A 24,467-nucleotide genomic window follows, 5' to 3' on the forward strand; every position below is an offset into this window, starting at 1 on the left:
TCTGGTTCATCCATGGGAGCAATTTCCAAACGCCTGAAGGTACCACGTTCACCTGTACAAGCAATAGTACGCAAGTATAAACACCATGGGACCACGCAGCCGCCATACCCCTCAGGAAGGAGGAAGTTGAACGTGGAGGAAGTTCTGTCTCCTAGAGATGAACATACTTTGGTGCGAAAAGTGCAAATCAATCCCAAAACAGCAGTAAAGGACCTTGTGAAGATGCTGGAGGAAACAGGTACAAAAGTATCTATATCCACAGTAAAACAAGTCCTATATTGAGATAACCTGAAAGGCCGCTCAGCAAGGAAGAAGCCACTGCTCCAAAACGCCATTAAAAAAGCCAGACTACGGTTTGCAACTGCACATAGGGACAAAGATCGTACTTTTTGGAGAAATGTCCTCTGGTCTGATGAAACAAAAATAGAACTGTTTGGCCATAATAACCATCATTATTTTTGGAGGAAAAAGGGGGAGGCTTGCAAGCTGAAGAACACCATCCCAACCTTGAAGCACGGGGGTTGCAGCATCATGTTGTGGGGATTCTTTGCTGCAGGAGGGACTGATGCACTTCACAAAATAGATGGCATCATGAGGACGGAAAATTACGTGGATTTATCTCAAGACATCAGTCAGGAAGAAAAAGGTTGGTCGCAAATGGGTCTTCCAAATGGACAATGAGCCCAAGCATACTTCCAAAGTTGTGGCAAAATGGCTTAAGGACAACAAAGTCAAGGTAATGGAGTGGCCATCACAAAGCCCCGACCTCAATCCCATAGAAAATGTGTGGGCAGAACTGAAAAAGCATGTGCGAGCAAGGAGGCCTATAAAACCTGACTCAGTTACACCAGCTCTGTCAGGAGGAATGGGCCAAAATTCACCCAACATATTGTGGGAAGGCTACCCAAAACGTCTGACCCAAGTTAAACAATTTAAAGGCAATGCTACCAAATACTAATTGAGTGTATGTGCACTTCTGACCCACTAAGAATGTGATGAAATAAATAAAAGCAGAAATAAATCATTCTCTACTGTTATTCTGACATTTCACATTCTTAAAATAAAGTGGTGAGCCTAACTGACCTAAAACAGTGGATTTTTACTAGGATTAAATATCAGGGTTGTGAAAAACTGAGTTTATATGTATTTGGCTAAGGTGTATTTAAACATTCGACTTCAACTATATATATATATGTAAAAATAAAGAAAAACCCAAACTTTTGACTGGTACTATATATATAGTACCAGTCAAAAGTATGGGTTTTTCTTTATTTTTACATTGTAGAATAATAGTGAAGGCATCAAAACTCTGAAATAACACATGGAGTCATGTAGTAACTTTCAGACCCCTTGACCACTGTATAGGTGGAGACACACACACACACACACACACACACACACACACACACACACACACACTCATCCCTTGGCCTTGGCCAGATCCTCATCTGTGCTCATACAATTCTGATGATATAGTCAGGTCCTTCATAATGGTCCATCATAATGGTCCTACTGGCAGCCATTCACTGTGATAATGATACACTGGTGCCATAATATAGCCAGAAATATTACCAATGGTTGCTGACTGGGGGGATAATAGAACGATGTGCTATTCATACGCTGTGAAAAAGTTGTACAATTAATACGGCTACAAGTGTATGTGTGTGTGTGTGTGTACACATGCATGCTTTCTTACAATCCCACAAGTGGGGACATCGATTATCAAATCAGCTCCTGCAGTGGACTGCACTATACTGTAGCTCCTACAGCATCTCCCTATCCATTTCCTTCCAGAAGCCAAATGTCAGTGAAGTTAAGCAGGAATAAACCAAATATTTCACTCTACAATGTTTATAGGACAGCTGGCACTTTCTTTCTTCAATTCCACCTCCTGCCAAAGAGCTCCCGTTCTTTCTTTCTTCAATTCCACCTCCTGCCAAAGAGCTCCTGTTCTTTCTTTCTTCAATCCCACCTCCTGCCAAAGAGCTCCCGTTCTTTCTTTCTTCAATCCCACCTCCTGCCAAAGAGCTCCCGTTCTTTCTTTCTTCAATCCCACCTCCTGCCAAAGAGCTCCCGTTCTTTCTTTCTTCAATTCCACCTCCTGCCAAAGAGCTCCCGTTCTTTCTTTCTTCAATCCCACCTCCTGCCAAAGAGCTCCCGTTCTTTCTTTCTTCAATCCCACCTCCTGCCAAAGAGCTCCCGTTCTTTCTTTCTTCAATTCCACCTCCTGCCAAAGAGCTCCCGTTCTTTCTTTCTTCAATCCCACCTCCTGCCAAAGAGCTCCCGTTCTTTCTTTCTTCAATCCCACCTCCTGCCAAAGAGCTCCCGTTCTTTCTTTCTTCAATTCCACCTCCTGCCAAAGAGCTCCCGTTCTTTCTTTCTTCAATCCCACCTCCTGCCAAAGAGCTCCCGTTCTTTCTTTCTCCACACGGCTTTGAGATGTAAAACAGAGAGAAGTTTCTCTCTCAAAGCAGCAGCTGAGTCTGTTGGCCCTGATGTAGCCCTGAGGATATCAATTAACATTCATCCAGGCTAGCAGCTTAGCAATCAAGTAGAGACAGAGAGAGAGCTGAACTGAGAGTGCATTGTGTTTACAAATGGAGTACACACACAAGCTGCACTTTAAACCCCTACACATATAGGCACGTACGAACACACACGCACTCCCTCAATTTATACGTTTAATTATCTAGTGATGGTCAGGGCCCTGGTAGGGGAGCTAAGGGAGGGTGTTGGTTGGCAGACCCCTACAGACACAGACATTGCCTGGGACCAACGATTTGATTGTTTGGAGGAGGAGCAGATGGCAGGCTGGGCTAGGCTGTAGTCGGGCCATCCTTCATGTGTTAGCGCTGGTAGCTTGTTAGCGCTGGCTGCTAAGCCCAAGGGTGAGGCATTTGATGGGCTTTTGAGACGTGTCTCTGGGGCTTTGGGTTCTAATACACTAGCGGCTACGCTAACCGTACAAGGCTCTCATTTGAAGGATTTATGATGTTCTTACACAGCCAAAACAGTGTGATAGCATTAAAGACTTAGAATCCAATGTTTTGGATTAAATACTGAATTTAATTATTTGAGGGGAAAAGAACACTTGAGAAGAGAACCCCTTCTCTCTGATAACAAAAGCATCCGCTTTACTAGAATACAGAGCTTAGATAAAAAGGACACACTGAATTGGCTCTTCTCAAGGCCATGCCTCTCACCCTTCACAGGACACATCAGACGTAATAGTGAGTGACAATGTTACAGCCATGGGGGGACAAACAACAATACCTCATCACTGCCACACAGACAGACACACACAGACAACCCCCTCCAGAGTCTGTTTTAGAGGGAATCACAGGAGACATGCCCGTCCAGAGACGTGAGCATGGGGAGCATCTCGGAGCGTGAAAAGCAGCTTAGCTGGAGGAGAGAGGCGCTGTCAGAGAGAGGGCAAGTCCTGTCAGATTATCCAGACTAATGTAAAGAGCTCACTTGGCAGACAGGCAGATTGGACAAGGAGAAGAAGTGGAAAAGCAAAAGCCCATAGATCATGTAGTTAACCATTTAACTGCTAAAGATTTAACATAATCAGAGGTTCTAGGTATACGCATTGCTTATTTACTCAGACACAACAGTTTGATGAATTTACAAAGGCATGAACTTAAAAATATGACCAGAAAACTACAAATATTACTCTGGTTATCTGAATAATTTTCATTCAGAAATCGAAATCAAATTAAATTCCATTGACTGAATGGCGGTCATTGAAGTGGACGGCATCCATTATAGTCCAACTCTGTTCTTTAAGGGTAAGGATTCAGGCTTCTGCAGTTCATTTTTTATTTCACCTTTATTTAACCAGGTAGGCTAGTTGAGAACAAGTTCTCATTTATAACTGCAACCTGGCCAAGATAAAGCAAAGCAGTGCGACACAAACAACAACACAGAGTTACACATGGAGTAAACAAACAAACATACAGTCAATAACACAATAGAAAAAAGTATATATACTGTGTGTGCAAATAGGGTAAGATAAGGGAGGTAAAGGCAATAAATAGGCCATAGTGGCGAAATAATTACAATTTAGCAGTTAAACTCTAAATTGACACTAATCTAATTTTGATAGCCTTTAGAAGCCAAACAGAGTTACTATTATGGTCCTAAAACACAGTATATAAAAAAATCCACTCATGTGTACTATATACATCCAAGTAAAATCCCAGAGAACTCTACCAGAGAACTCTACCAGAGAACTCTACCAGAGAACTCTACCAGAGAAGCTGAATACAGTACATACCAGTACAGAGATATTGTATTACATGTAGAGGATTTGACAAGACTACAGTTACAGTAGACAGCAGGCCACAGTATGGTCTGAGAGAGAAAAGGCCATTGGCCGGTTTCCTATCTGTTCCAATGGGGCCGGTTTCCTGTCTGTTCCCTTGTCCCATACCCTCATCCCATGCCAGAGGGGCTGGTGCCTGGTGGTTTCATGAGCAGGTGGCAGGGACTGATTTAGCTAAACTCTTGATCTCCGCCTGGTCAGAGACAACAACTGTTGGGAGGAAATTCTCAGCCGAGCATTGCAAGTATGACACTTCATATAACATAATGTGCAATCAGTCAAATGTCGATGTCTGACTATTTATATGACTTACTTATGGTAAGTATTTGTAAACACAAGGTTATACGGACAAGTATGGGATCATGCTGGGATGGATGTCCTTTAAACAAGATATTTACAGCCATAATGCCCCTACATTGACCTCCATTTTGAATGCATGTTTTGAATGACACAGCATCATGAGTGTACATCTTCTTATAAGCCCAGCTCTGATTAGATACACACAAGCGGAGGCTGCTGAGGGGAAGATGGCTACTAATAATGGCTGGAATGGAGCGAATGGAATCAAACACCTGGAAACCATGTGTTTGATACACACCTATTCCGCGCTAGCCATTACCACAAGCCCATCCTCCCCAATTAAGGTGCTACCATCCTCCTGTGATACACACATAGATGGCCTTTCCTAGGATCTGCCTCATTGACTCAAAAGGACACAGTTACTCAGCTATAGGGCCAGGAATACCTCCCCATTAACCTCCGGGGGTAACCTGATTTTAAACAGTCCCCATCGATCCTCCTCAGTGACAGAAAACTGTTGTATTGGAGTTCCCAGTCGATGGAGTCGTTTAGGATGTGGTGTCCTGGTATATGCCATTATATGCAACAGAAGATCCCCAACCAGCCCTCTATCAGGACTGAAAGGGCTGTTTATATGGTGATATAAATCAACCAATGGAGTGGATCATTACAAAAGCATGTGACAGGAAGAAGAGCGATCCGTCTCAGGAGTTGAATATACAGTAGATGGTCTGAGTAACGGAGAATGACCTTATCATTAACAACCCATACGCTATGCGTTACCAACTCAAACTCATCAAAACAGCTCAGAGAGTGGAACCATATGGGCCTTATCAATATATAATGAACAACAAGAAATTACAGCATCTTACGTCTGAAATATTGATATATATTGAAATATTGCTAAACTCTAAATGAGGAGTCTGCATCCTATACCTCAACGATGGTAGGAGTTACTGTAGACTCCATTCATTATGCTATACACATTGGTGAGATGGATGTAGTGCCATTGGCTGCCAGGTATTTTTAAATGGTGTTTAAGCACATGGGCCATCCCTCAGAGCTCCACAGGCCTGGGCTGCTGTTAGGATTGTGTACTGTCCTTTGAGCTAGCCTGGGTCCAATACTGTATGTGCAGTAGCCAACTCTTCTATTGTTGTCATGGTTATAGACGGGTTGGTTGTTAAGCAACAAAACCGACGTGTATGCAACTATGGGGGAAAACAGACGGGGTTGGCTTAGATTGTTGACAAAATGTAAACTATATTTCGTGTCCAATGTTTACTGAAAACATAAATAAATTTGCACAATGAGCAGGCGTGGTCTCTCAAATCCATTGTTACAGTTGTGTTGGTTAGCTTGCTAGTGAATTTTAGCCATATTAGCATAGGCGTGACATCAGTCAAAACAAGACATGGTAACAAGATAAAACTAGCTTACGATTCCCCACATGGCAGCTTCTTGTTACTGTTGCTAGCTATCTGGACATCCAGAATCACAACACAAGGACTTCTGCCCCATTGAAGCGTGTGCATTGTTTGTGACGTTGTGAGCTACCCTGTCTATAAGTATATGCAGTAACCCATAGTTTCAAATGGAGCGCTGCCATAACAACTTGCAGGCAGCATAATAACTAAATGCTATAGAACTGACTAATCGAACTGAAAGCTACAGACAAAAACACACTTAACATTCTCTGTGAGCGAGAACAACTGTATTGAGCCAACCAGTTTCATGAATTAGCATAATCGTGTCATTTACATATGCCTGGCAGCTCATGGACATCTGTTTTGCATAGCGTTAGAATATACAAAAAAAAACAGGGAGATTGGAAAGGAGGTTTCCCTGTGAAATCCCAGAGAGAGTCAGCCTGCATTCCAGACAGCCCTGCAGCGCTCGTTTGGATTTACCACCGGCTTCCTCAGGCAAATCCCCTGTGACATCATCAGTGCGCGTCACAGTCAAACCGCCCACCACATTGCATTCCAAACAGCCCTTGCGAGTCGCCTGCCTGAAGCGGTCCCCAAGGACAGAGTAGGGAAGGCACTCCCTCTTTCTCTCACACCACGTCTCTCTGCTTCATCTCTACAAAAAACAGGATTCCTCCTCTCTCTCTGTCTAGTGCCGACAACACTGAATGTTGACAGATGAATGGAGAAAACGTCCCAGTCAAATTTGCAGCTGTGTTGCATCATCATTTATGGTGAAGTCTCAGCCCACAGCACAGTCAAATCTGTTTAAGAGATCCATGAAGGGATACAGACAGACAGAGAGTCAGTAGTCTTTCTGTCACAGACATGGGACTGAATTAGTACCGGGGTGGATATCTAATGGGGCATTCCCAAGGATCCATCATACTGTAGCCTATGCTTGGCAATTTCTGAAAGAGCAGCGACGTTGAGTACCACAGGGAGTAAGCGAGACCATCGATTCAGAGGTGATGGCTGATCTTTTCAGTCATCGCTTGTTTCTCCTCTCGTTCTGTCTCTCTGTCGTTCCATCCCTGTACTCTCTGGACGGCCGAGTAATAAGCAGCCAGATTTGGACTGAAGAGGTGAATCACTGATCGTGTGCCTAAAACATGCTCTCTCTGGGCTGAAAATCAAGCTTGGTCAGCCGTTTCTGGTCGAATACTGCTGTGTATTTCAGTTTGTGCTGCAAGACTGGTTCATTGCCACAAAACAAAAGCAAACAGGTGCAGATACTGAAAGTGCCTATTGTACTGTACTGCATAAACTGTCTTCTCTGTCAGAGAGAGAGAAATCATCCAGACCCTGCCTCTCCTCCTGATATAGAGCCTCCTCTGAGTAGAGGCTTCAGTATGTTGGGCTGGCCAGTCTGACTGTCTGAGAGGATAAGGATCATTATTTTCATGAGTCACTTCTCTGGCCCGTCCGTGAAGATTCCCGCCGGCTCCGGGAATCTGTCAGGAAAGAAGGGTCAACTGTGTTCTCTGCCAGGACAATATTCAGAGTTCAGATAGAAGGAATGGGATTTTGGGGGATACTGCTTCTCTTTTCTTTAGCTTTGTCTAGCACTGAAACCTTCTCCGCAGCGTTAGATGTCTCAATGTCTTCTATACTTCTAAGCGAATGGTCCTTTACAAAAACTGACTCCATTGACAGACATCATGATCCTGCCGTTATCAAAAAAAACACAGGTTCCACTGACTTCTAGGAAATGTTCTAAATCCACTTATCTTTAACAACTGTGGAACCTGACTTCTAGGAAATGTTCTAAATCCACTTATATTTAACAACTGTGGAACCTGACTTCTAGGAAATGTTCTAAATCCACTTATCTTTAACAAATGTGGAACCTGACTTCTAGGAAATGTTCTAAATCCACTTATCTTTAACAACTGTGGAACCTGACTTCTAGGAAATGTTCTAAATCCACTCCCTCTTAATCCATTATGGTGGAATCGTCTTCCTCAGATGAGGCTAGCAGCATTTATATCAATCTAAAACTAAAGCCCATGATGGGAAATTAAATGTATCATGTGTTCATCACTAGCACATTAGGTTTGCGTTCCAAATGGCACCCTATTCCCTATGTTGTGCACTACTTTTGACCAGGGTCCATAAGGCTAAATAGGACCATACTAAATAGGACCATACAGTGCTGTGAAAAAGTATTTGCCTCCTTTCCTCTACTTTTGCACATTGTTGATACTGAATTTTATCAGATCTTCAACCAAAACCTAAAAATAGATAAAGGGAACCTGAGTAAACAAATAATACAACAATGATACTTATTTCATTTATTTCATAAACAAAGTTATGCAACACCCAATGCCCCTGTGTGAAAAAGTAATTTCCCCCTAATAACCGGTTGTGCCACCTTTAGCTGCAATGACTCCAACCGAATGCTTCCTATAGTTATTGATCAGTCTCATGTCACGTGGAGGAATGTTCGCCCACTCTTCCATGCAGAACTGCTTTAACACCAATCTAAACTAAGCTGGGGGGAAATGCAAAGCAAAAGTTTCTTGATAACTAACACACTGCATAATCCTGGGCTGCTCGTTTCAAGTCCTGCCATAACATCTCAATTGGGATTAGGTCTGGCCATTCCAAAACGTCATATTTGTTGCTTTTTTGCCATTTTCATGTAGACTTAATTGTGTGTTTTGGATCATTGTCTTGCTGCATGACCCATCTGTGCTTCAGCTCACAGACGGCTGGCCTGACATTCTCCTGTAGAATTCTCTGACACAGAGCAGAATTCATGGTTCCTTCTATTAAGGCAAGTCGTCCAGGTCCTGAGGCAGCAAAGCATCCCCAAACCAACACACTACCACCACCATGCTTGACCATTGGTATGAGGTTCTTACTGTGCAATGCAGTGTTTGGTTTTCACCAAGCATAATGGGACCCAAGTTATACTTTTGACTCATCTGTCCATAGAACATTCTTCCAAGAGTCTTGATGATCATCCAGGTGCTTATTGGCAAACCTGAGTCAACATTTTGGATGAGATGGGTCCCATTATGTCTGGCCAAAACCAAACACTGTATTCCAAACAAAGCATGAAGTTTGTTGATTAGGTCGACTCTCATGGAGATACTTGTAGTGCACCATGGGGTTTGTGTTGATTAGGTCGACTCTCATGGAGATACTTGTAGTGCACCATGGGGTTTGTGTTGATTAGGTCGACTCTCATGGAGATACTTGTAGTGCACCATGGGGTTTGTGTTGATTAGGTCGACTCTCATGGAGATACTTGTAGTGCACCATGGGGTTTGTGTTGATTAGGTCGACTCATGGAGATACTTGTAGTGCACCATGGGGTTTGTGTTGATTAGGTCGACTCTCATGGAGATACTTGTAGTGCACCATGGGGTTTGTGTTGATTAGGTCGACTCTCATGGAGATACTTGTAGTGCACCATGGGGTTTGTGTTGATTAAGTCGACTCTCATGGAGATACTTGTAGTGCACCATGGGGTTTGTGTTGATTAGCGATAGTATAACGGTTGAGTGCTGATACAGCTGAAACTCATAAATCATGAAGCATCTATGCTATAGATAACACCTTTGACCAGAGAACTCAATATGGATATCCCATCGGGTACTGATTCCCATCTCCAGAGCAGCGTTGGGATTAACCCAACATACTCTAATATAAAGTCCCTGAAGTATCGTTATTCATTACTTGCAACAGCAAGGTTGAGGGTTTGATGCCTGTATGGGCCACATATGTTGAACACAACTGTCTGTAAGCCATTTAGGAGAAGGAAAGAAATGGTTAAATAACCATATCATATACCTCAGGATTGGAGTTGAGACTCTGTGCTATAGGAAGTAACCAAGTTGTTGCATCTACAGAATTACTACCATCTTACCTGTTTTCCCTCCAGTGTGTAGAGCCGTTTGACCGCCCCGGAGTCCAGCTTGATGGCGTCCGTGATGTCGGTCAGCACCTGTTCGAAGGAGTGGGCCGTCTTCTTATTCAGCAGGATCCTCACAGCCTTCCTGGGCTTGACCCCGCTGCGGATGACCGTCACCAGCTTGGGCTTGATGAAGTCTCTGGTGCCCAGGCTGGCCTCGCTACGCTGCAGCTCGCCCTTTACCAGGGTGCTGAGGGAGGACAGGGAGCGGGACTGGCCGGCCTTGATGCCCACTGACCAGTTAGGGTTAACGTTCTTGGTATAGTCCACTCGGCGGTAGGGCTCGTTGGAGGCACACACGTAGCTCTCACCTAAAAGGGAGGAAGAGGGGAGAACTAGTTAGAATTTAAGCTTCTTTAAAAAATATATATATATTTCATCAAAATCATTGAATCAACAGTTTATAAACACTGATATCAAATCCATCAACTGCTTATCAAATGTATGGCAATTTAGTTATTGAAGCTGCAGTAATCAACTCAGTCGCATTTTCCAGCTCTGAATGATACTTTACAACTGTCAAGGAATAACCATTCATTCTAAATGACTAAAGGAGTGGTAATTAGCCACATAACTTGGAAAGTAACTCTAGTCGGCTTGACTGTGGATGACAAGGAGTTAAGGTTCCCCAGTGGAAACAAAAGCCACATTGAGACGGAGGCCAGCCAGCCAGTGTAACTCGGCCCTCTCTGTGAGGTCTCTCGGCCTGCTGCATTGGATACTCTCCAAAGCTAAGTCTTTTCCTTTTCCTAGCCCGCATTCCATTGTAACAGTTAGCAAATATGTTTGTGTTTCCCCTCAAGCCAAGGCCAGATTCATTTGACGACTCAAAAGGCTGATAAATGGAACCACAATCAGGGAAAGAGGAGGATGTGAGGGTGGGTGATTGTGTTTGAAGGCGGTTTGCGGGAGGACAAAACATGCAGGATTTTTATTTTCACATTCTGGGCATGGCTAACCTCTAATCTTTCATCATTGATTTGACTGTTTGTCACAACACTAATGAAACCACAGAATGGCACACTGTAGCAGCATGTAATACGCTACGCATGCAACTAAGTGAACCCATATTGCTGCCTTTGATGTCCTTGCGCTGTCACGACATAGCGCTATACTTGCGTATCTGGCCTTTTACCAGTTTAAGCTCAAGGCACCGATCGATGACAACATGACTTTGTTTTTTTATTTCACCTTTATTTAACCAGGTAGGCTAGTTGAGAACAAGTTCTCATTTACAACTGAGACCTGGCCAAGATAAAGCAAAGCAGTGTGACACAGACAACAACACAGAGTTACACATGGAGTAAACAATAAACAAGCCAATAACACAATAAACAAGTCAATGGCACAGTAGAAAAAAGAAAGTCTATATACAGTGTGTGCAAAAGGCATGAGGAGGTAGGCAATAAATAGGCCATAGGAGCGAATAATTACAATTTAGCAGATTAACACTGAAGTGATAAATGAGCAGATGATGATGTGCAAGTAGAGATACTGGTGTGCAAAAGAGCAGAAGAGTAAATACAATAAAAACAGTATGGGGATGAGGTAGGTAGATTGGGTGGGCTATTTACAGATGGACTATGTACAGCTGCAGCGTTCAGTTAGCTGCTCAGATAGTTGATGTTTAAAGTTGGTGAGGGAAATAAAAGTCTCCAACTCCAGTGATTTTTGCAATTCGTTCCAGCCACTGGCAGCAGAGAACTGGAAGGAAAGGCAGCCAAATGAGGTGTTGGCTTTGGGGATGATCAGTGAGATATACCTGCTGGAACGTGTTCTACGGGTGGGTGTTGTTATCATTACCAGTGAACTGAGATAAGGTGGAGCCTTACCTAGCATAGACTTAGAGATGACCTGGAGCCAGTGGGTCTGGCGACGAATATGTAGCGAGGGCCAGCCGACTAGAGCATACAGGTCGCAGTGGTGGATGGTATAAGGTGATTTGGTAACAAAACGGATGGCACTGTGATAGACTGCATCCAGTTTGCTGAGTAGAGTGTTGGAAGCTATTTTGTAGATGACGTCGCCGAAGTCGAGGATTGGTGGGATAGTAAGTTTTACTAAGGTAAGTTTGGCTGGATGAGGCTTTATTGCGAAATAGAAAGCCGATTCTAGATTTGATTTTGGATTGGAGATGTTTAATATGAGTCTGGAAGGAGAGTTTACAGTCTCTCCAGACACCTAGGTATTTATAGTTGTCCACATATTCTAGGTCGGAACCGTCCAGGGTGGTGATGCTAGTCGGTCGGGCGGGTGCGAGCAGCGAACGGTTGAAAAGCATGCATTTGGTTTTACTAGCTTTTAAGAGCAGTTGGAGGCCACGGAAGGAGTGCTGTATGGCATTGAAGCTCGTTTGGAGGTTAGTTAGCATAGTGTCCAAGGAAGGGCCAGAAGTATACAGAATGGTGTCGTCTGCGTAGAGGTGGATCAGGGAATCGCCCGCAGCAAGAGCGACATCATTGATATATACAGAGAAGAGTCAGCCCGAGAATTGAACCCTGTGGTACCCCCATAGAGACTGCCAGAGGTCCGGACAACATGCCCTCCGATTTGACACACTGAACTCTGTCTGCAAAGTTGTTGGTGAACCAGGCGAGGCAGTCATTAGAAAAACCAAGGTTATTGAGTCTGCCGATAAGAATACGGTGATTGACAGAGTCGAAAGCCTTGGCCAGGTCGATGAAGACGGCTGCACAGTACTGCCTTTTTTTTTGATGGCGGTTTTGATATCGTTTAGGACCTTAAGCGTGGCTGAGGTGCACCCGTGACCGGCTCGGAAGCCAGATTGCACAGCGGAGAAGGTACGGTGGGATTCTAAATGGTCAGTGATCTGCTAACTAACTTGGCTTTCGAAGACTTTAGATAGGCAGGGCAGGATGGATAAAGGTCTGTAACAGTTTGGGTCTAGGGTGTCACCCCCTTTGATGACCGCGGCAGCTTTCCAATCTTTAGGGATCTCGGAAGATACGAGAGGTTGAACAGGCTGGTAATAGTGGTTGCAACAATGGCGGCGGATAGTGTTAGAAAGAGAGGGTCCAGATTGTCTAGCCCAGCTGATTTGTACGGGTCCAGGTTTTGCAGCTCTTTCAGAACATCTGCTGGATTTGGGTGAAGGAGAAGCTGGGGAGGCTTGGGCGAGTAGCTGCGGGGTTGGCCGGGGTTGGAGTAGCCAGGAGGAAGGCATGGCCAGCCGTTGAGAAATGCTTATTAAAATGTTCGATTATCATGGATTCATCAGTGGTGACTGTGTTACCTAGCCTCAGTGCAGTGGGCAGCTGGGAGGAGGTGCTCTTGTTCTCCATGGAATTTACAGTGTCCCAAAACTTTTTGGGGTTAGAGCTACAGGATGCGAATTTCTGCTTGAAAAAGCTATCCTTTGCTTTCCTGACTGTGTGTATTGGTTCCTGACTTCCCTGAACAGTTGCATATCGCGGGGACTATCCGATGCTATTGCAGTCCGCCACAGGATGTTTTTGCGCTGGTCAATGGCATTCAGGTCTGGAGTGAACCAAGGGCTATATCTGTTTTGCATTTGCATTTGCATTTTTTGAACGGGGCATGTTTATCTAAGATGGTTAGGAAATTACTTTTAAAGAATGACCAGGCATCCTCGACTGACGGGATGAGGTCAATATCCTTCCAGGATACCCAGGCCAGGTCGATTAGAAAGGCCTGCTCGCAGAAGTGTTTTAGGGAGCGTTTGAAAGTGATGAGGGGTGGTCGTTTGACCGCGGACCCATAGCGGATACAGGCAATGAGGCAGTGATCGCTGAGATCATGATTGAAAACAGCAGAGGTGTATTTGGAGGGCAAGTTGGTCAGGATAATGTCTATGAGGGTGCCCATGTTTACAGATTTAGGGTTGTACCAGGTGGGTTCCTTGATGATTTGTGTAGGATTGAGGGCATCTAGCTTAGATTGTAGGAATGCCGGGGTGTTAAGCATATCTCAGTTTAGGTCACCTAACAGAACGAACTCTGAAGCTAGATTGGGGGGGCGATCAATTCACAAATGGTGTCCAGGGCACAGCTGGGAGCGGAGGAGGGTCGATAGCAGGCGGCAACAGTGAGAGACTTATTTCTGGAGAGGTACATTTTTTTAATTAGAAGTTCAAACTGTTTGGGTATAGACCTGGAAAGTATGACAGAACTTTGCAAGCTAACTCCTCCCCCTTTGGCAGTTCTATCTTGACGGAAAATGTTGTAGTTGGGTATGGAAATCTCAGAATTGTTGGTGGCGTTCCTAAGCCAGGATTCAGACACGGCAAGGACATCAGGGTTGGTGGAGTGTGCTAAAGCAGTAAAACAAACTTAGGGAGGAGGCTTCTAATGTTGACATGCATGAAACCAAGGCTTTTTTGATCACAGAAGTCAACAAATGAGGGTGCCTGGGGACACGCAGGGCCTGGGTTTACCTCCACATCACCCGAGAAACAGAGAAGGAGAAGCATGAGGGTACGGCTAAAGGCTTTCAAAACTGGTCGCCTAGAGCATTGGGGACAAATAATAAAAGGAGCAGATTTCTATTTTTTTATATATTTAAAAAAAAAGGGCTGGTACCTGTGCAGAAGGTAAAGGTCGTTGGCAGTGGCTAACAATGACTAAAAAGCTTGTAGCTAATTAGCTGGTTAGCTTCTGATGACTAGGTGGTTCTTGCTATAAGGTCTAAAAATTAAACTGAACTAAGAAAGGTGAGAAAACATTATTATATATGTAAGAGATAGAGATGTTCAAAGAGAGGTGATGCTAAATCCAGCTAAATGAACTAAGAGAAAACATTGTTATTGTGTGTACAAGAGGGAGAGAGGGGAATCTGAAGGACCTGAAGGGGAACGAACAGAATCTATCCATATAGAACCGTATAGAAAGCTTACAGAAGCTAAGGTAAATTTGAGTTTTTTTCCTAATGCAGTCAACCATGCTCTTATTATTTGATAACCAAAACATCCTATTCTCAGCAGTCAGTCATCCAGGAACAGGAAGACAACAGTGAATGAGTCACCGTGGAGACAGAAGAACAGCTTGCTTAAATAAAAGGTGTCATCCGTCAGGGAAAGGAGTCATTTGCGAGAGTGGTGTGATGTCTAAACCCTCCAGAATAGCTCAATACACAGCATTATTTTCAAGACCCACGACTGAAAAAGATGAAGATCCTTTGGTCATAAGAACACCACGCTGAGATCAACCTAAACCAGGACCATCGACCTGAGGTTTATATCAATCTGTTATCTTCTCAACTACAACTCTACCTTTTCATGTTGGACATTTCAGTATTATCTACTGCTCTTCTCATGGTTCCTCTCATTTGCGTTAAGACAAAGAAAAAGGGATGGAAAGGAGGAGGAAGAGGACAGAAGGAAGGAGACTTCCGAGACGTCGAGTCCCACGACGCCTGGATTTATTCATCTACCAATTAAACAAAGGCTAATTAACAACGCTAGGCCACAGCTGGGGGACCCGAACAGATGAAAACGGTGACACGAAATGAGACCCGGAGCCATCATCAATTCAGATCAGAACGCCTGGAGAAACAGAGGTGGCCTTCTGAAGGGGGTTCTGGGGTGACAGTCCCTAACACCCGTGGGGACGAGAGGGGGGTCTCAGGTGCAGCATCACCAGAGAGGTTAGCGGACCCTGGGTGGGTGATACCCTTCAGTGGCCCTACAGCGGGGCCTCATGTGGACCACAGCTGAGATCACAGCCCCTTAAACAGCTCCCTAACCAAACATCAGCTGGTCACTATGGAGGAGACGGGGCAGATACATCAGTGTGTGCGCTGATCCATCACTGAGCAAATACACACAGACGCCATCACTCAGTGGGGTGAGAGGTCATAGATTGAGAATGTGTTTGTCTGACGTAGTCCCTAACACTATGGTGTCATCTAAACAAGCAATGTTTTCCCATGAGTGAAGTCTGATGTTGAATCAATCAGCTTATTACATACAATGGATCTTATCAAAGGACCAGCGCGGGGTCAGGTGATTCATAATTCACCAGTGGGTTGAAGATATCCCTCTAGTGGTGTGGGGGCTGTGCTGGGGTTATGTGGGTGGGGTTATATCCTGCCTGGTTGGCCCTGTCGGTGGAGTATCGTCGGACAGGGCCACAGTGTCTCTCGACCCCTCCTGTCTCAGCCTCCAGTATTTATGCTGCAATAGTTTGGGGGGTGGGGGGCTAGGGTCAGTCTGTTATATCTGGAGTATTTCTCCTGTCTTATCCAGTATTTATGCTGCAATAGTTTGAGGGGGGCTAGGGTCAGTCTGTTATATCTGGAGTATTTCTCCTGTCTTATCCAGTATTTATGCTGCAATAGTTTGGGGGTGGGGGGCTAGGGTCAGTCTGTTATATCTGGAGTATTTCTCCTGTCTTATCCAGTATTTATGCTGCAATAGTTTGGGGGGTGGGGGGCTAGGGTCAGTCTGTTATATCTGGAGTATTTCTCCTGTCTTATCCAGTATTTATGCTGCAATAGTTTGGGGGTGGGGGGCTAGGGTCAGTCTGTTATATCTGGAGTATTTCTCCTGTCTTATCCAGTATTTATGCTGCAATAGTTTGGGGGTGGGGGGCTAGGGTCAGTCTGTTATATCTGGAGTATTTCTCCTGTCTTATCCAGTATTTATGCTGCAATAGTTTGGGTGGGGGAGGCTAGGGTCAGTCTGTTATATCTGGAGTATTTCTCCTGTCTTATCCAGTATTTATGCTGCAATAGTTTGGGGGGGTGGGGGGGGGCTAGGGTCAGTCTGTTATATCTGGAGTATTTCTCCTGTCTTATCCAGTATTTATGCTGCAATAGTTTGGGGGGGGGGGGGCTAGGGTCAGTCTGTTATATCTGGAGTATTTCTCCTGTCTTATCCAGTGTCCTGTGTGAATTTAAGTTCTGTCTCTCACTCTGAATGATCGGCTGTGAAAAGTCAACTGACATTTACTCCTGAGGTGCTGACCTTTTGCACCCTCTACAACCACTGTGAATATTATTATTTGACCCTGCTGGTCAACGTTTGAACATCTTGGCCATGTACCGTTATAATCTCCACCCGGCACAGCCAGAAGAGGACTGGCCACCCCTCAGAGCCTGGTTCCTCTCTATGTTTCTTCCTAGGTTCCTGCCTTTCTAGGGAGTTTTTCCTAGCCACCGTGCTTCTACATCTGCATTGCTTGCTGTTTGGGGTGTTAGCCGATGTCACAAACCCAGCCTGAGGTAAAAAGGGCTTTATAATTACACACGCACACGCACACACACACAAAATCCATTTGATGGCTGAGTACACAAAGACAAGACTCTGGTGTTCGGTCTCCAGCATCTCCAGTCAAAAGGCCTCATTCACAGCCAGGACAAGACGCTCCTCTGACGGATTGACTGCATTCCTCCTGTCTCTGTGACCTGACCCCTGACAACAGCCGTGCCCTATTTCTCCATATCACAGCAGGACAAGGTAACAGCCGCAACCCACTGACAAAACAAGTTACTGAGGAGGCTACGATAATTAGGACTTATCATCCCCACCAATGGAGTCTCCACAATATAGAGGGGACTTCTTGAGTGGAACCCAAACTGTGTACTGTTTATGGAACGACTTTGGAGTCCAGTCATTGTTTTACAGTAGAAAGAATGGAATGGTTAGAGGGGTTCCAAAATAAACCTGGCACCATATCAAATGTCCAATAGGATTGGCTTAAGAGCTCAAACTCTACTCCTATAATAAGGTCAAACCTACACGGAACTCTTCATTGGCCACAGTACCTAGAGTATGACCTCACAGACCACTATACCTACTAGAGGTCGACCGATTATGATTTTTCAACACCGATACCAATTCATCGGCCGATTTTTATATATATATATATATATATATATATATATTTGTAATAATGACAATTACAATAATATTGAATGAATAATGAACACTTATTTTAACTTAATATAATACATCAATAAAATCAATTTAGCCTAAAATAAATAATGAAACATGTTCAATTTGGTTTACATAATGCAAAAACAAAGTTGGAGAAGAAAGTAAAAGTGCAATATGTGCCATGGAAAAGAGCTAACGTTTAAGTTCCTTGCTCAGAACATGAGAAAATATGAAAGCTGGTGGTTCCTTTTAACAGTCTTCAATATTCCCAGGTAAGAAGTTTGAGGTTGTAGTTATTATAGGACTATTTCTCTCTATACCATTTATATTTCATATACCTTTGACTATTGGATGTTCTAATAGGTACTTCAGTATTGCCAGCCTAATCTCGGGAGTTGATAGGCTTGAAGTCATAAACAGCTTAATGCTTGAAGCATTGCTAAGAACTGCTGGCAAACGTAGTAAAGTGCTGTTTGAATGAATGCTTACGAGCCTGCTGCTGCCTACCACCGCTCAGTCAGACTGCTCTATCAAATCATAGACTTAATTATAATAACACACAGAAATACGAGCCTTAGTTCATTAATGTGGTAAAATCCGGAAACTATCATTTCGGAAACAAAACGTTTATTCTTTCAGTGAAATACAGAGCCGTTCCGTATTTTATCTAACGGGTGGCATCCCTAAGTCTAAATATTGCTGTTACGTTACACAACCTTCAATGTTATGTCATAATTATGTACAATTCTGGCAAATTTGTTTGCAACGAGCCAGGCGGCCCAACCTGTTGCATATACACCGACTCTGCGTGCAATGAACGCAAGAGAAGTGACACAATTTCCCTAGTTTAATATTGCCTGCTAACATGAATTACTTTTAACTAAATATGCTGGTTTAAAAATATATACATCTGGGTATTGATTTTAAGAAAGGCATTGATGTTCATGGTTAGGTACATTCGTACAACGATTGTACTTTTTTCGCAAATGTGCTTTTGTTAAATCATCCCCGTAAGGTGAAATTGGCTGTCTTCCCACAGTTCGCAACGAGCCAGGGGGCCCACACTGCTGCATATACCCCGACTCAGTGTGAAATGAACGCAAGAGAAGTGACAATTTCCCTAATTTAATATTGCCTGCTAACATGAATTATTTTTAACTAAATATGCAGGTTTAAAAAGATATACTTGTGTAATGATTTTAAGAAAGGCGTTGATGTTTATGGTTAGGTACACATTGGTGCAACGACAGTGCTTTATTCAAGAAATGCGCTTGTTAAATCACCCGTTTGGCGAAGTAAGTTGTGATTCAATGATAAATTAACAGGCACCGCATTGATTATATGCAACACAGGACACGCTAGATAAACTATTAATATCATCAACCATGTGTAGTTAACTAGTAATTATGTTAAGATTGATTGTTTTTTTATAAGATACGTTTAATGCTAGCTAGCACCTTACCTTGGCTCCTTGCTGCACTCGCATAACAGGTAGTCAGCCTGTCACATAGTCTCCTCGTGGAGTGCAATGTAATCGGCCATGATCGGTGTCCAAAAATGCTGATTACCGATTGTTATGAAAACTTAAAATCGGCCCTAATTAATCAGTCGACCTCTAATACCTACTGCAGTATAAACCTAAATACCCCCAAGATGAGAACAACAACACGTTTTTACAGCCAGAGAAAGTGAGTTGGCCCACTTTCCTTTCAAATCAGAGCAGAGAAAGTGTGATGCCAGCCGGGAAGATTCCATCTTCCACTCTGAACGGTTACTTGGCAGAAAACAGGCATTACATCTAGAGGTGAGACAGAAGTAGTAGGCCTGGCTATGTGTTGGTGCCAGTCCATCTTTTACCACACTCACTGTCCCACGGCAGCACCCATTCTCCTTCCTGCCAGCCCAACCAGAAGTGATGCAATGTGTACCCCAGCCACGGGATTGGGCGCTGACCTAAATCTACCACCCCCTCCTCTCTGGGGACAACGAGTGCAGAGGCTTATATTTGGAAGGAGGAAGGAAGGATGTCAGCTGAGAATAAACGGAGAGGAGAGAGGGGTCAGGAGAAAAGGACAGCAGTGAAGTAAAGACAAATCACAGCCTATAGCTGGAGGTGCTGACTAACGGGAGTCAGGAGATAAGCTAAGTCCCACACTCATCTCTCTTTGCTGTGGATTGATTTGATTATGACAGAGCTACCATGGTGCGATAACCGTAACCGTTCACGCCAAGACAGGATCGTAGAGAGGTCACAAGTCAGACAGCAGAACTCAACACGAAGATTAAGGTATTACCCAGACACCGGCCACTGTCACTGCTGCAGCCTGCGACACAGAGAGGAGAGAGTGGCTCACACACAGACAGAACCACTGTGTAGCAGTGGAGGCTGGTGGAAGGAGCTATAAGAGGACAGGTTCATTTTAATGGCTGGAATGGAATCAATGGCACGGAGTCAAACATGTGGTTTCCATACGTTTGACATCACTCCTTTGATTCCAGTCCAGCCATTAAAATGAGCCTGTCCTCCTATAGCGCATCCCACCAGCCCCCATTGCTCTATAGGTCTATATATAGCAAATCTACCGAGTAGGGAGAGAGCTCTACTGTAAAGTAAAGAAGGTCATGTTGAAATTTCTCAACCTTTGCATACTTTTCTAGAATAATACTCACACACTTCAAACTTACTGAATTCATTTGCCTTTAGTTGTGTAGGGTCTAGTCGGGACAATATACATGATTCTTTATTAAGCACTCCTGTGAAATGACTGAGCTAATAAGTCATGTTGTAATATAATAAATGGTATGACCTGACCATTGGAGGTAGTTGTACATATCTTATTTGGACTATAAGTACAGTTATAATAACAGCTTCCTCTACACCTCAATGTTGACCTTTTCCATTCTCCTCCCTCATCATGTTCAAAGTGAACAGATCATTGGCAGAGGTATGAACGGGGTGCAGAGGGGGGACACGTCATGTTTTATGCCCAGAGGGTGAAAAATCACTCTAAGGACTGTTTTAACAGCCAATGAAGCACAGAACACTAGCCAGAGCACACACTAACACACACACTGCTCTAAGATCAATGGAGGAGCGATGGACATTCATGAAAACTGTGCTGCCTACTACTACAGCGTGTGGATCACACACACACACACACACACACACGCACACACACACGCACACACACACGCACACTCTATTATGGCTGCACACTACTACTGGGTCCTGTGTGTGTCACAACTGTTTAACCAAAAAGGAAGTCCTGCTGATTCAAGAGAGACTAATGATCTCAAGATTCTCAACCACATGTAATTGACATTTGAGTCATTTAGCAGACACTCTTATCCAGAGCGACTTACAGAACGCACAACCCTGGTGCTTGCTCCATGCTCTACTAACTGAGCCACACGCGACATCATCTATCCTAGAGTTTGAGAGGCATGTCCATGACTAACTACATGGGTTACAACTGCATTACAGTAGTAAACCTGTTTACTGTATTTACATATGACTTTACTGTAAAATGCCTAAGAGAGGACAAACTCTACATGGCATATACTCTATAGGCCTGAATCCTACTAAGGAGGCTATAATGTAGTATAATTAAAATAACTTTATTGATCAATTGCACACAAGGTCCAACCGAAATTTGACTTCCGCTTTTAACCCAGCCCCTCTGAAAGACACATACATACAGGTTTTGGAGAGGTGCCCAGGAGGTACCCTTATAGCTGTATTATACTACTATATCATAACTACATTATAGCCGTATTATACTACTATATAATATAATAGCTACATTATAGCCTTATTATACTACTATATAATATAATATCACAACTACATTATAGCCTTATTATAATACTATATAATATCATAACTACATTAGCCTTATTATACTAGTATATCATATAATATAATATCATAACTACATTATAGCCTTATTATACTACTATATCACATAATGTAGTATAATAGGCTATAATGTAGTATAATGTGGCTAGTATGTAGTATAATAGGCTATAATGTAGTATAATAAACCTATAATGCAGCATTAGCTAGTCTTCTTCCCAAGGGGAAAGCTGATAGCAGAATACACCTGCATATGTATGAACAAGGAGTCAATGTAAAACAGCTGGTGGAACTCTGATGACAAGCAGGACATTAAATGGTTTATAAGATTGTATGATTAAACCTGAGAAATAGGAGTCTGTCGGGTGAAATCTAATAATGAGTACCTTGGATCAATCAGCTCATTCATCAATATGCGCGAGTATTGATCTCTACGTGATTTATTATGTCATTTGTAGGACTGGGCTGTGTGTGTGGCGAAGGGGCCGGTGGTAACTGCGTGTCCTTACCCTCCACTAACTCGTCCAGACTGCTGATCTTCTTGCTGCCGTCCACCGTGTAGATGCTCCGGACACCTTGAGGCAGGTTTACGTTGTCCGAGAGAGACCGGGTAAGCTCAATAAGCAGGGCGTCTAAGGACCTAAAACGGTCGTTGGACACGGCATACACCAAACCATTGAAGTATTTGTCCCCATTTCGGTAGAACCGCACTTTTTTGGCTTTCTTCTCGGAGGTGAGCGACTGGAGCGTGCGCGTTCGGTAAAAGCTACAGTGCGCGCTGTGCGCCGGGCTGGGCACGAGACCGTTGCCTCTGGAGCCTGACTGGGATCCCGAGCCGTTAGCCCGTGATGAACGGTGCGTTTTGTCCCGTTCCTCAAAGTGTTCCCATTCAATACTTCTGCTGAGCGACATGTTCGATCTGTTAATGTTTTGATCTAGACAGCTGTCAAACAACGCTTTGGCAATCACTGATACAGTAATTGAGAGGCCAGTGTACTTGTAGGCTAGTTCCTCCTTGCGCTGTCAAGATGTGATTTTCCGGGGATACAGTCCGCTATTAATGTAACTAGGGGTACTGTAGCCTGAGTTACGGTTACAATCTTACCTTGTCAATAAGGCTGCACAATAAACTCTCGGTTATTGAAATACCAAAAGCTAAACGAAAAGGATCCAAAACTCAATGTCAACAAACATTCACCGGCAAATTAAAATTAATACCAGGTGCAGAGAGCCGAGACTTGATTGACAGTCAACTGATGCAACCGCTAGTTTACCAATGAACCGAGCCGCACAGGAAAACACTCGATTCCAAGCTATAAGAATGTATCCGGTAGAAAACACAAATGGGAAAAACGAATTCCATGTAGCACAAATACATTGCATGTAAAGCCGGTGTACAAAATCCACCGAATCTAACAAAGCCGCATGCTTGCTACAGAAACCGCAAGCCTCCTCCTCTTCTCACATCATTTCTCTGACGGACGAACCGTTCAACACTAACACTGTAGCACGAGAGGCCACCCCAGTCTTGTCATTCAATTCAACGAGGGAGGGAATGCTGCTTCTCCTCAGGGTCCTAACGGTAGTCTCTGTCCAAATGTTCAGCAAGTGGTGTATTTTCTCAAATGTGCAATTTGGCCCCTAAATTGGAACTTATTTGTTATGTCATTATTTCTGATGTGCCATTTAGGTATTTATTAGGCAATACCATTCCCTCGAAAAGCTAAAGGAAAAATGATAACCACAAATAGGTGCTAATGGCCAAATCCAGCCACTCTTGTGGGTTTGAAAGTTGAGAAGCAGCTTATGGCTTCATCAGGGTGTCTGAGACAGAGTGATACACCCTGATTAAGTCTTTTTTATCATAGTATTTTATTAGGATCCCCATTAGCTGTTGCTGAAGCAGCAGCCACTCATCCTGGGATCCACACAAAACATGACACAATACAGAACATTAATAGACAAGAACAGCTCCAGGACTGAACTACACAAATAAGTGTAAGCCGATGCGTCTACTTGGTGTATTTTAATGATGTCTTAGCCCACACATTAGAGGCTTATTAACTTTCAAACCCACAAGAGTGTTTGGATTTTGATATGTCATTTAGCACCTAATTTGTGGTTATAATTCTTCCTGCAGCTTTTCAATTCCCTCCCAAGAGCACCTGTGGTTGTTTTGGAATACCTGAAGCACTCCTCCTACTTATTTTTCCTCAAGAATACCATTCCCCCATTGACATAAGTCAGTGGTCTTTAAAGGTTATAGACTCAAGCAATACATTGGACATAACACATCTCATCTACACTGTGTGTGTCCACTGTCCAGTCACCAGAGTGCTACCAAGGCCATAAGCTTACAGTGGCCAGTGGATTACACAGCGAGAGTGATGCCACTTTCTCTCTGCCAGCCTAGCGGGTGCCTAGCTACCTGCGTCATCATCACCTGGCACAGCACCACAGGAAGGGCTCAGACCTAGGTCCCATGGTGCCACGGCAACCAATCCTTGAACCAGGAAGTATCCAGGCAGTTAATAACATCAATAGAGAAACATTATTAATATTGAATAATATTGCTCATTATGAAAATAATAGTAGAATACCCAAAGCGACTTAGAGTGATGCGTGCATATATTTTCACTTATGGGTGGAATCAATCAAACCCACAATTCTCGTTTGCAAGCGCCATGCTCCACCATCTGAGCCATCCAGGACCTTTGAATCTAGTGCCATAGCAA

General features: G+C 43.7%; 1 protein-coding gene across 3 annotated transcripts in view; it reads right to left on the bottom strand.

The window, feature by feature from the left end:
• Positions 1–23,226, bottom strand: part of LOC115137569 (serine/threonine-protein kinase DCLK2-like) — a 90,746-nt gene extending 67,520 nt beyond the window's left edge. For all 3 annotated transcript variants that reach the window (XM_065024904.1, XM_065024903.1, XM_065024905.1), the window contains exons 1-2: positions 22,242–23,226; positions 9,977–10,332 (exon numbers count right to left, since the gene is read on the bottom strand). In XM_065024904.1, coding sequence (XP_064880976.1) covers positions 9,977–10,332; positions 22,242–22,644 — 759 coding nt within the window. In that variant the 5' untranslated portion in view covers positions 22,645–23,226. The remainder of the gene's footprint in view (positions 1–9,976; positions 10,333–22,241) is intronic.
• Positions 23,227–24,467: the final 1,241 nt, after the last annotated feature.

This window comes from Oncorhynchus nerka, linkage group LG11 (genome assembly GCF_034236695.1).
Source record: "Oncorhynchus nerka isolate Pitt River linkage group LG11, Oner_Uvic_2.0, whole genome shotgun sequence".
NCBI classification, from domain to species: domain Eukaryota; kingdom Metazoa; phylum Chordata; class Actinopteri; order Salmoniformes; family Salmonidae; genus Oncorhynchus; species Oncorhynchus nerka.